Genomic DNA, 12,942 nt, shown 5'->3' with positions numbered 1-12,942 from the left:
ACCACCTCCATGGCCGACGCTCTAAACAATACAATATAACAGATTGGCTGGCTTTGAATAGGTTGTTTTCATGTTTGGATGAATCCTAAGTAAAACCCTATTTCAGATTTACAAATGAATTGCAAAATTTATTGTGTACAACAAGTAAGACAAACTTAGAAGCCTACAAGACATACACAATATTTGATTAGTTATGATGACCCTGCATGCCTCTCATCTATTTTATTTGTCTCTTTAGAGCATGGATCCTTTCAAACCATCCTCATAAATTAAACTCGATGGACCCTGCGCCTGGTTGGTCGGTAATTAATCATTTAAAACCTCAAATAATAAAATAGTATTCAGCATTTCAACTGAGTCCTCCTGCATTGCATGCATGAAGTACAGCTGCCCGGCATTGACAAAAAGGTTGTCTCTCAAGTTATTAGATTCTCAAATCTCAATAATTTTCTGGCTTGCTGAATGGTATAGCAATTAAGGAAAAGTCAAAGCGGCTTTCAAATTTTGTTCATGGCCATCGAGGAAATAATTAATCTCGATTGGTTCGGTACCAAATTTAATTGCTTATAGATCCAGATTATTTACTTCCAACCAAAACAATTAAGAGCAGGTCATATGCCCACGTTGTATTACAAGATATTATCACTCAATTGTACAAAATACTACTAAAATTTTAAACTAGAGGTTATATTAGAGATTAGAGTTTTGGCAAGTATTTATACTAGGAGAATGTATGAAACAAATTAAAAATACATCACATCCTTTTAACTTGCAAAAGTACCATAAACCCTAAATTAAGAAAATTTTCAAATCAGCTCATTTTAACTAGGCAAAGTAGTCTAAACCCTAGATATACAAGTAAATCATCACTCGAAAAAAAATTACCAGCAGTTCATTGAGCCTGTAAGAGGGCTGCATTTCCGAGTGTAAAGTACATGATATGTATAATATGGAAAACTGAGTTTTTAGCTTTACTTTCCAGAGAAAATGTGCAAAGTAAAACTGAAAATTAAGTTAAATGTAGGTATAATAGTTTGCAATATTTCATGCATATCGAAAGTAAAATAGCATATATAATTCATACGCATTGGCTTAACGCGAAATTAGAGAACACATTGGTTCACAAAGTTTTCATACTACATATCCATAACATATATAGAGAGAGAGCCCTAAGGACTAGCTAAAGCTAAAGCGAAAGTTCAACCTTGATAATAAAGAGAGATTGAGGGAGAGATCAGAGAGAGGAAAAAGCTTCCATTTCCACATCCCTAAACCTGCAATTCAAGAAAATAACACGCAAATCAACGAGTTCAATTGGTAAGCAAAAGCTTCCAACGCTTACACGAGAAAGAAAAAGGGCCCCAAGTGATCTCTTTTATGAATAAACAAGCTGGAGCTGCGATCAACATTATCTTACCTAAAACTAGTATATATATATGCGTAATACCATTGTAGAACATCGATATAAATATTGTACACATACGTATTTGATGACATGCAGTAAAGCAAAATTTAGGGGAAGGTTTTTTCAAAGCTAGTCACCTTCCTTAGATGGAAAAGGGGCTTAATGAGCGAACCAGATAGTAAAATCCACCATGTTGAAGGGACTGAAGGGTCAAGCCCCACTCGTTGGTGAGGACAGGTTGACCAGAGGAGTTAATCAAGATTGCATCATCTCCGAAAGCCTCCCGCACGTTGAACGGACCCACCGTCACCTCAAATGCAACATCATTGATGAACACCGTTGATCTACCCAGATCTCCATGGCCCACTGCAGCCGGTTCCCCAACACCTGCCAATCACTCAACATATTAAAAACACCAAGGCAGTAGTCAATTTCCACAGAGAACAAGCCATGCACACGTTCGTGTCGGTCCTAAATGACACTTTTATCCTCATCCTGGAACATCTATATATTCTTGTACTAACCCTTTTCCTACTAATAAAGATAAATCTTGTATTAATATCCTTAATTCTGAATTTTTTTGTGTGTGAAAATTACCATGAATGTGGTGAGTATTAGATGGAACAGTAACTGTAGCACTGGTGGAATCAGTATGAGGAGCAATAGGGTTAGTACTAGGGGCAGTTGTCATAGTACTGTAACTAAGCTGGAGCTGCATATCCATCTTTTCCTCTCCTTTCCTTGAAGCTCCGTGCGTTAGGATCTCACTCAACAATAGACTTGTACAGGGTCCAACTGTTTGTTCAGGGACTTGAATCACATTGGTCAGTTCTGAGAAGCCAAACGCTTGTGTAAATCCGGATCCTCCAGCAGGCTGTTGCATGGGAAAGAAAAACGGTTCGTTCAAGAACTCGTTCTGAGGCTGATGAAAGTAGGTCTGGTTCACGGAAGCAGTTGGAGAACTGGAAACGTCAACGACATTTGTACTGCTCAAAGAGAAGGTACTCTTGTTAGCTCCTTTTGGCGAAGATTTCTCGGATGAGGATGATGAAGAGGAAGGTGCAGAGATGGTGGTCATATTAGTGATAGGAGGAGTTTGTTGATTTTGCTGCAACTGTTGTTTAGAATTTTGGAGATTTCGCAGCTTGTGTTTGCTTCTTGATTTTCTGTTCTGGAACCAGTAAAAGACATTGGCATCGCCTACTTGGCCATACTCTTGCAGTTGAGCTCTGATTTTCCTTATCTCATCCCTAGGTGGGTTAACCATCCCGGAGTTGAATATAGCTTCCAGTATGCGAATTTGTTCAGGCTTCGGGTTCCATCTTGGTTTAGGCTCAGGACTACGCTCTTCACATCCTGCAATAGTTGTTCAAGAAGTTAGCATACAATTGGAACTTGTGAAGAATTCAAACATGATGTTTTTCTTAATTACATAAAATTATCAAGTAATACTATAACTATTGGAAGTATCAGTTTAAAAGAAGCAAATTAATGAGAAAACTGACGATTTATTTATGTAGGTAAAGACAAATCCGAGATTTCTAACGTAGGAAGATTTCAGGTGAAGTAGATGACTTTAGGCGTCCCTTATTCAAGAACAAAAGAAACCTTGAATGAAGTTTGTCATGGCTACTGAAAAAATTGTCATTTACCTGAAGTGTAAGGGGCTTTTTGGCAAGCACTTGACATGAGAGATGGGTTGATGTCATGCTGCCATTGGTGGTGAGTGTTGCAGGGCTTGGATTTGAACATGCTAGGCCAGTGTCTGTTTGATGAAGACATGATGGTGCTGATGATAATGGCCAAAATCTGAGTTAGATATCTAATCTAAAGTTGCCAACCAAAAGAGGAATAAGAAATATAATTGCCCTTTTGTTGCTCTAGTTTTTGCTACTGCTTTGCACTAGGCAGACATATATAACATCTCTTCTTATAGCCTCCTCACCTACTCCTGTGATATTTTTCTTTTCTCTCAATTAAATAAAAAGTCGTTCCCATCTCCCAAAGAAAAGAAAATTAAAAAAAAACATTTAATAAATTTCCCTTCTTGATAAATAAACCATGTAACTGGCAAAACCCACAACAGGAGTCCCCTCCAAAAAGATAAACAAGAAAGGAAATCACAATAAATGAAAAGTGGAAGATTGAAAGTAGTCTCCCATATCGTTCACAATTTTATATTAAGACTAAAGTACTTGTTTTCTACTCAAAGTACAAGCTAATTCTCCCGGCCAAGAAGCAAAGGAAACAAGGAAATGGATACATGCTTGGTGTTTAATTAGAATCTTCATCAATGGTGACAGAGAAAGTGAAGTAAGGTTTGAAGACCCCAAAAAGTAGAGAGAGAGAGGGCTTTTTCTTTGTTTTTTGCTTTAGAGAAATGGGTTATTCTGGTCAGCTTGTCTCTCTTATTTTATGTTTCATAATATAATAATATTTTTCTCTCAATTAAATAAAAAGTCATTCCCATCTCCCAAAGAAAATAAAATAATAAAAAAGAACATTTAATAAATTTCCTTTCTTTGATAAAAAAAACCATGTAACTGGCAAAAACCACAACAGGAATCCCCATCAAAAACATAAACAAGAAAGGAAATCACAATAAATGAAAAAGGGAAGATTGAAAGTAGTCTCCCATATCGTTTACCATTTTACATTAAAACTAAAGTACTTGCTTTCTACTCAAAAGTACAAGCTAATTCCCCCAGACAAGAAACAAAGGAAACAAGGAAATAGATACATGCTTGGTGCTTAACTAGAATCTTCCATCAATGGTGACATAGAAAGCTCATAATGCGAAGGAGAAAGTGGAGTAAGGTTCCAAAGAGTAGAGAAGAGAGAGAGAGAGAGAGAGGCTTTTTCTTTGTATTTTTGCTTTAGAGAAATGGGTTATTCTGGCCAGCTTGTCTATCTTATTTTATGTTTCACATATATATACTAATATTTCTTTTGGGGTTCTCTTCGGTTTCTGCTCGCAGTGTATTAATGAAAGGGTGGAGGGGGGCAGATGTAAGTGTTGGATTATTCTAATGGAAAATTAGGTTGTTGAAGAATAAATAGGGGGGTTTGAAAGTCAATAAGGGATGTATAGCTTGTAGGGTTTTCATACTTTGATTTGGTATCAGAGTGGTGGCTTATTATTTATGGATTGACTCGAGGGTTTTATTTATTGTTTATCTGCATGGTTTTTTGTTTTCTTTTTTTTGACATTAAAACTTAATCTTTCCCATCCGAGGACTTTCCTAGTGAATTAAATTGATTAGTTCCATACTTATCTAAAACAGTACACTGAAGAGGGCAAAACATTTCTGCACTTATCCGAGGGATATTTGCATTTGGTACTGAAAGAATATGGGGGAATTGTCGGCCTTGGCATGAATTAGCTGCTGATTATCATGGCGGTCAGGTCAATGGTTATCCTCCAAATTCCCTTGTTTTTTCTTAACTGGCGTTAGAGGTTAGCACCAAACATGCATTGACGTTCAAACTCTTTTCAATATTTCTAAGTATTTATTTTTAAGCTTTTTCTTATTTTAATTTTTGTAATATTATATAATAATCACGTAGAATTCTTATATGCTTGAATAAAAAGAGAAACGCTGAATCCCACGTTTTCAATATAAATTACATTAAGACCCAATTACAATTACGTAATTTTTAAAATTTATTAAATTGAAAATTAATTATCAAATTAAAGAGTGTGTTTAGTGTGTGGATGTTATATCAAATTATATTTTGTCAGTAAAATATATCAAAATTTATTTTTTTTCTTTTAAAAATCTGAACATAATATGAAAAGGTTAATCGGATTTCTTTTCTCTCTCTCGATTTACTTGGCTAACTAAGGGTCTGTTTGATTGCCAATAAAATATTTTCCGTAAAATGATTTCTGGAAAATGTTTTACTTTTCTGTAAAATGATTTATTGAAAAATATTTTCTGGTGTTTGATTGAATCTGTGTAAAATATTTTCTGTTGCTTGGCAGATTTTTTGAAAATATTTTTCGGAAAAGTTGTTTTTACATATATTAATATATATTAATAAATTTTTATATTTTAAATTATTTTTACATATATTGCAATGATTTATTTATAATAATACTCAATTATTAAGCTACAATATTAATCGTTATAAATTGAAAAAAACTAATATCAAATAAATTATTTGTAATTGTGTTAAAAAAACAAGTATTGAATAATTAAAAAAACAAGTTACTGGAAAATCGATAAACAGAAGCAGTTTTCTACCGGAAATGAAGGAAGGAATGAAGGAGACGATAGAGACGATAGAGAGGATAGCACGAAAAATGTCTTACGGAAATTGAAAGGGTAAGACATTTTCCCTAAACTGTAACCCATTTTCCCTTGTTTTGGAGTTCATTTTCCAAATGGAAAATGTTTTCCTCTAATCGAACGCTGGAAAAGTTGGAAATAATTTTCCGGAAAGTCAATTTCGTCAATCAAACAGATCCTAAGAAAATTACCGAGGCGTCATATGGATAATCTTAAATTTGCGTTAATTAGCTTTATGTTTTTTTTATATTATATAGTGTAATTATTAGATTAAAAGATTTTTTTTATGCTTTCATTCTTATCAAATCGAGCATAAAAAAATAGTGCATACAATTAAATAACATTAATGCAGAACATAAAATTGGAAAGATCTAAAACTTAATTTTGCTATAACCACATAAGATGGACTCCAAGGATTAAAAATAGATTAGATAAACGTTATTATTGAGATTGATTACGGTCTAGTTATCAAAGGTATTAATGGAAATTGTTGAGGACATTAATTGTGTGAATCCAAGACATGTACAGCCGTAAGTGGAGAGTACTATTTAAATAAATACCTAGAGAGATGTGAACTTTAACTTATCTGATGAAAAGTATTCCCATTGACTTAAAAATTTTTCATTTTACCCCTACTTTGGTTGATGATAAAATTCGGATAGATAGGTGATTTTTATTTCCAACTCTGTTCCTGCTATTAATTCTCTTACTACCAAAAATAAAAGAGCTTTAAAGGAGCTCATGCTCTAATAAACGTGTTGCCCATATGAGGCATATCCATTATCCTTCATAGAGAAATGTTCTACCAGCAAGTAAACATGCAAAATGAGCAGACAACAACCATAAATAACAAATAGGATCAGTTGTTCAGCCAAAAAAAAAAAGGCAACTTGATAATCAATTATAGATATCAAGGTTTAGTTCTATGTATTTCAGGTATGATTTCTTTATCTAACATTTTTTAACTTTATTTTTGAAAAAGTGTCTTGGAACCATGGTTAGATTCGTTCTAGTACTGGTTGGAATGCTCTATTTCCATCATAAATTGATTCACAAAAGTTTGGTTTTTTCTTTAATTCTGATATGTTCCATCCATTCTAATTGTTTAGTTTATAAATTTTAATTATATAAAATTAATTATTGTTTATCCTTATTCTTTACATTGAATCATTTGTGTTTTGACATGCCACGATTGATGTGATACTGTTAATTCATTAGTTTGAAAATCTTCATTATTTTAATTACAACTTACAAGAATTAATTCTAAAAGAATGAAAATGTTTCACCTCCTAAAATCCAATCTCTTAGATAAAATCTCCCTCTAATTTAATTTAATAACACAATATATCACTACAAATGTACTTGCAAAATATTGAAAGAAAAACAATAAAGAACACCAAAATTTTAATGAGTTCAATACATTACACCTACACCATCGAACACTATCAAATATAATTCACCGCAAATGACAAATTTTGAAATGATTTAAAGGTGGAGAAACCAACTCTATTTATAATAAGACAAGCACTTCACAATCTTATATTTTTTAAATGTGAGATTGTGCTATTTTAACATAAATTGCATATTAAATCCTTTCCCTTTTATGATTCCTTCGCCTATACTTGTATGCTCATGTATGGAAGCTTTTTAAGGGTAGGATTATCTTTATATCGAATTTCTTTCCAAAGCTACGTGTTTATTAAAAAGTTAAAATTATACATAATATTCGAGTGGTGGAAGGAAGTCTGATACAACTACAAGGGGAGCACATGGGACCGAGGGGACCATCACCATGGCTCTGTTTCAAATAATGTAATAAAGCAAGTCTTCCTTCAGTCTCTGTTTAGGGGCAGACAGAGACGAAAGTTTACAGAAAGTTGGGAAGACAATCCCATCAAAGGTCTTTAGCAAACTGAAGTATACACAGGAAAGTGCTTGTTTTGGCACTAGCTTTGGCCTTTATGTCGCCGTCATTGCAAACGTGTGTAGGGGCTTTGCCTTCGTTATTTATTGATGAATGACTGAGAGTCAAGCCAAAGTGAACCATTCCCAACCCAAGGCCATTCACTTCCTTTAAATTATCTTTGCAGGACGAACTGTGGCTATGGGGGAGGGGATCTCTGCCTCTCTGCTGCAATTTCGCACATTGCAAAACGTGCATTATTATTTTAAGACTCAATTTCTCTTTTTGTGTTATTTTTCCCTTTCTGCTCTTTCTTTTATATTGTGTGGTCCTACCAATTTGGCTGTGACAAATCTTGAAATGAATTAACTCCCCCTCTTAGTTTCTGAAACTTTTTCGATTATTCACACCACATATAATGTGGACGCAAATAGCGTAGCAGAGTAGTGGTTAAATCAATAATACTGTAATGATATTTTTTTCTTTTTGTATTTTCATATTGTTCTTTTATAAAAACTTAAATAAAAGAATTACATATAAATTACAAATCTCTAGAGATTGAACTAGGGATGAGCATTCGATCGAATCAAATCAAATCGAATCAAAAATTTTCGAGTTAATCGAGTTTTCGAATCTCATTTTATCATCCTAAATTTATTTGAAGTTTTATTGAATCGAGTCGAGTGAGATGAAATTCGAATCGAATCGAATATATTTGTTCGAGTTAAATTTTAAAAAAATAATTTGGGTCATTATAACCGTTGTCACCCATCGTAATAAAATTTGGCTACCTTAATCAAATTTTTTATTAACTTTCATCACCTCATAATTTATTTATTAATTTTTTATATACTGATTAGTTTATTTTCTTGCTTAGTTGTTTCAATTATCTTCAGATTCTTGTCACTATGTATTTTGGAATTAAAAAATATATTAAATGTAAAAATATAATTTTTTAATAAAAGTTATTTCAAAAATAAAATGTGAAATTGATACCAATATAAAATTTTAACACGAATATTTTATGGCATAATTAATAATTCAATTTTAATATAAATATTCAATATGACTAAACAATTCAATAATATAAATAATATAAAATGTGAAATTTAATTTAATAATATAAATAGTAAATATAAATAAAATTATTACTTTTTATGTTTAGTGATTTTTTTGGATAATTTTGATTTTTTATTTGAGAGTAAATAGTGAGAAGTAAAAGTTTAGGGGGAAAATAAAAAGTTTTGGGGAATAAAAGTTTGAGGGAAAGTAAATAGAGGGGAGTAAAATTTTGGAGGGAAAATATTAAAAAAAAAAAATTTGAGGGGGGAGGGTTTGGGGTAGATGGGAGGTGGGAGGTGGGATGAAAAAGGAATAAAAGTTTTAGGGGAAAAGTGGGAAGGAGTAAAAATTTTGAGAGAAAATAAAAGGTTTTGAGGGTTTTTGGGAGTAAAATTTTGAGAAAAAGTAAATGGGAGAGTAAAATTTTGGTGGGAAATGGATTTTGGGTAGATTGGGGGGTTGGGAGGGGAGGGGAGGGGAGTAAAAGTTTTGGGAGAAAAGTGGGAAGGAGTAAAAGTTTTGAGGGAAAAGTAAAAAGGTTTGGGAGTTTAGGATAAAACTGTCAAATATATAGTTTGATATTCGAATTATTCGAATTATTCGAGTTATTCGAATTCGAAAACTTAACTCGATTCGAACTCGAAATTCGAAAAAAAAATTCGAGTTGATTCGAATAACTCGATTAACTCGAATAACTCGATTCGTTTAACTCGAAATTCGATTTTTTTTTCGATTTTTTCGAGTCGAATCGAGTTTTGCTCACCCCTAGATTGAACTAAAGATTGATAGATGTATACATAAATTTTTATCACTTGCACTAAATCTTTTATAAATATAAATTGTACTCACCCATCGTTAATAAATAGACCAATTCTTTCTTCATGATTATTCACAATAAAACAAGAAGCAAAACTTCAAAAAATATATATAAAAAAGAGTAGAAGTTGAAACTTGAAAGCACATTATTACAATAAATGGTGTTGGTATTTTGAATCAATAAAAGCCAACATGAACAATGAAAATGAGAATATGTTAGCTAGAAATGCGGTTTAAGAGAATAGTCACTTAAAGCAAACATGGTTGTAGTAAATACTGAACATGGCTATGCTTAAATGCCTAAATTTAGGTGCACATGCAATTCATCATATAATATTCCTACATTTTGTAACAAAAATTTCCACTCTCAACTTCTGCTTTTATAAGTAGATCAATTTAGCTGCTTAATATATATATTTTTGAATTTAGTATATTGTTTTCATTAAAATTTCCAGACTCAACTTTTGCTTTTATAAATAGAGCATAGACTCATTTCTTTTTATATATTAATATACCACTTTAATCGATTTATATTTATATCGATGGCACAGAAAATTTAGGAGAAAATTTGTGAGGACTGCTTTTGTTTGCAAATTTTAGTGGCCCAACAACATCATTTATTCTGTGGGAAAAAAATTATGAATGAATCTACTTCTTAATTACCTTTTTTATTTTGTACTGAAATAGGTGCCACTTAATCATCATCATTTTACTTATTCCTTACGTGAGATTCCTAGCTATCTCAAGAACTGCATTGATTTGAAGGGAAGTCATACATTTAATTGTTTTATTCGACTGCGAAATCATTAAAATATCATTCTATATGTGATGAGGGTAATTTTTTTTTTACACTTCCATAAAATCAATAAAAATTCAATTATAATAAAATTATGTTAAGCACATAATTTCAATCAAAGTTTGAAAACCTCTAAATCCCACTACAGCTAAAACATAGTTTAATGGGGGGCACAACATCATCTTGGGAAATTGAAGGAAGTCCCAAATTTTCATTGACCCTATTTAATTATTACCAATATATAAATGAAATACAGTATTATATTAAGGAATGTCAAATTCTTTCTTTTGGGGGGTAACGAGGAATGTCAAATTATGGTACTATATTAATTGAAAGTGTATTTTTGTTAATAGCAAACATGTTTTGTACTTGAATATTATTATTAGTGCTTAATATTCTTAGTAAATACTGAATCTTTCTACTTGTCTCACAAAAGGGAACAACTTTGAGAGAACAGTTAATTTATTAATAATTAAAGTAAAGATTTTGCTGATTAATGTTCTGTTGACGGTCTTTAAGATTACCGGATATAATTCATTGATAGTGCTAAATAAAATAATCAATGATTACTTATTAATCTAAATACTGTTTAAGAGCATGCTGGGAAAGCCCTTAAGGCAATTAACCCAACTTTTCAGGCCAAAAAATAACAACTTTTAAAAGAGGGGAAAAGGGAGGAAAACACAATAAATTTTCTAACTCCCTCCACTTTAGGTTTAGATAAAAAAGAGGTCTGGAAATTGGATTTTTATAAAATTAAATTCTTAAGTTTTAACTTTAATCCATTCAACTCATTTTGTACTTTTATAATATAATTTTATTTTTTATAGGTTATGTAGTTTACATTACATAAAATTAAATATATAATAATATAATACTAAATAAACATTAAAAAAATATGTAGTTTCTAAAATTTAAAAATTTAATGAAAGAAAAAAAAAATTCTAAAATGTTAAATGTGAAATTAAAAATAAATATATTTTAAGCAAAAAGATGTTAGGTCTAAAATGAATTTGGGTTAGTCATTTATAAAGATGTGTAAACTAAAACAAAATTTTAAGCTCATATTTACTAGGCTGAATTTAGGCAAATATAAAATATATCAATATTATATATAAGCTCAACTCAAACTCTGTCTAGCTATGAACACCTCTATACATGAATCTAATTCAAATGGTTTGGTGTTGCATTAAAAGGTGTTTTTTAGGGGGGAAATGCTCTTGTAAAGTTTTATGAAAAAGTACGGTGAAGTGATTTTTTAATTTTAATTGTTTAACATTACTATAAAAAAATATTGTGAAATATACAATTTTTAATATTAAACTCAAGGTTTAAAAAAAATAATTTAAATAATATTATAATATATTAAATATAAAATTTAAATGCTTTTAAGCAATTAATATAAATTATATGTAAAATTTAATTTGAATATATAACTATATTTGAGAGATTAAAATCACATACAAATAAAACCCTTATAAATTAAAATATATAATGCTATACAATTTATATAAAATTTAGAAAGGAAAATAATGGTATATCCAATTTAAATTTTACATAGTTGCAATTTAAAGTGAATTGTATATACAATTTAGTTTAGTTGTATAACAGTACCCCCACACAAACAAGGACACTGATTTTATAATTTCACATAGAAACTAGCTTTCTAAAAACCTAAACACATTCAAATCCATCTTTCTTATTCAAGTCAAAAATCTAATTTAAATTTAACCATTGCTTTGGTGGGCATAAAACACTAATTTAACAAGACAAACAATGCTAACAATGTAACGACCTGATAGTCACGGGCATCAAAAAGTACATTTTTAAGACTCCGTTACCGTAAATCAGACTCGTAGTGTGGTTAATTAGGTTTTTGTTAGGTGAATTTGCATGAATTAAGAGAAATTAGGTATAACGACTAAATTGCATAAAAGGTGAAAGTCGAATTATAGATTAAAGAAAAATTAAAAGGACTAAATGAGCAATTGTGCTATTGCTTATAAATGAGGCGGCATAAGATAGATATTTATAAAACTTAAAGTTAAAATATATATTATAATATTATATCTTAATTATTAAATATATATATTATATATTATAATAAGTAAATATAATAAATAAAAGAAACAAAATAGAAACAAAATAGGGAGAAAAGGAAAGAAAAAAGAAAAAGAGAAAGAAAGAAAGGAGAAATTAGGGTTTCAAGGTTCAAAACTTAATTGGTAAGTTAGAAATGAAAAAGTGATTGAATTGTAAAATATTGAATTTTTAGATGTTATGAATTGTAAAATATTGAATTTTTAGATGTTGTTCATGTTGAATAGTTTAAGTATTTGGGATTAAATTGATAGAATTTTAAGTTAGAAATGAAAAAGGGATTGAATTGTAAAATAAATTATAAGTTTTGAGTATTAGGACTAAATTGTAAAAATTTTGAAATTTAGGGATTTGAGTGAAATTAGAGAGTTGAATTTAGTCTAAAGTGGAAATTGAATGAAAATAGAGAATTAGTTTTGAAGAAATAAAGTTAAGCTCGGTTTAGGGACTAATTTGAAATTTAGACAAAAGTTGAATAAAAATTGAAATGTTCAATGTCAAATTGTATTGTATTGATGAATTTTAATTATTTTAATTCCGTAGCTAACGTCGTACCGGAACCCTCGAC

At 30.7% G+C, this 12,942-nt stretch overlaps 1 protein-coding gene across 1 annotated transcript; it reads right to left on the bottom strand.

The window, feature by feature from the left end:
* Positions 1-1,009: 1,009 nt before the first annotated feature.
* Positions 1,010-3,733, bottom strand: LOC107941722 (WUSCHEL-related homeobox 9). The gene is made up of 4 exons (XM_016875308.2): positions 3,058-3,733; positions 2,003-2,761; positions 1,543-1,792; positions 1,010-1,274 (listed from the first exon to the last, which is right to left on the bottom strand). Exons 1-3 carry the CDS (start codon positions 3,185-3,187, stop codon positions 1,548-1,550), a joined length of 1,134 nt encoding a protein of 377 aa, XP_016730797.2. The 5' UTR covers positions 3,188-3,733; the 3' UTR covers positions 1,010-1,274; positions 1,543-1,547.
* Between the last annotated feature and the right edge of the window lie 9,209 nt (positions 3,734-12,942).

The sequence above is a fragment of the Gossypium hirsutum genome, chromosome D05, assembly GCF_007990345.1.
Source record: "Gossypium hirsutum isolate 1008001.06 chromosome D05, Gossypium_hirsutum_v2.1, whole genome shotgun sequence".
Taxonomy (NCBI): domain Eukaryota; kingdom Viridiplantae; phylum Streptophyta; class Magnoliopsida; order Malvales; family Malvaceae; genus Gossypium; species Gossypium hirsutum.
The sequence above is the reverse complement of the archived record's forward strand: the minus strand, read 5'-3'. Positions and strand labels throughout refer to the sequence as shown.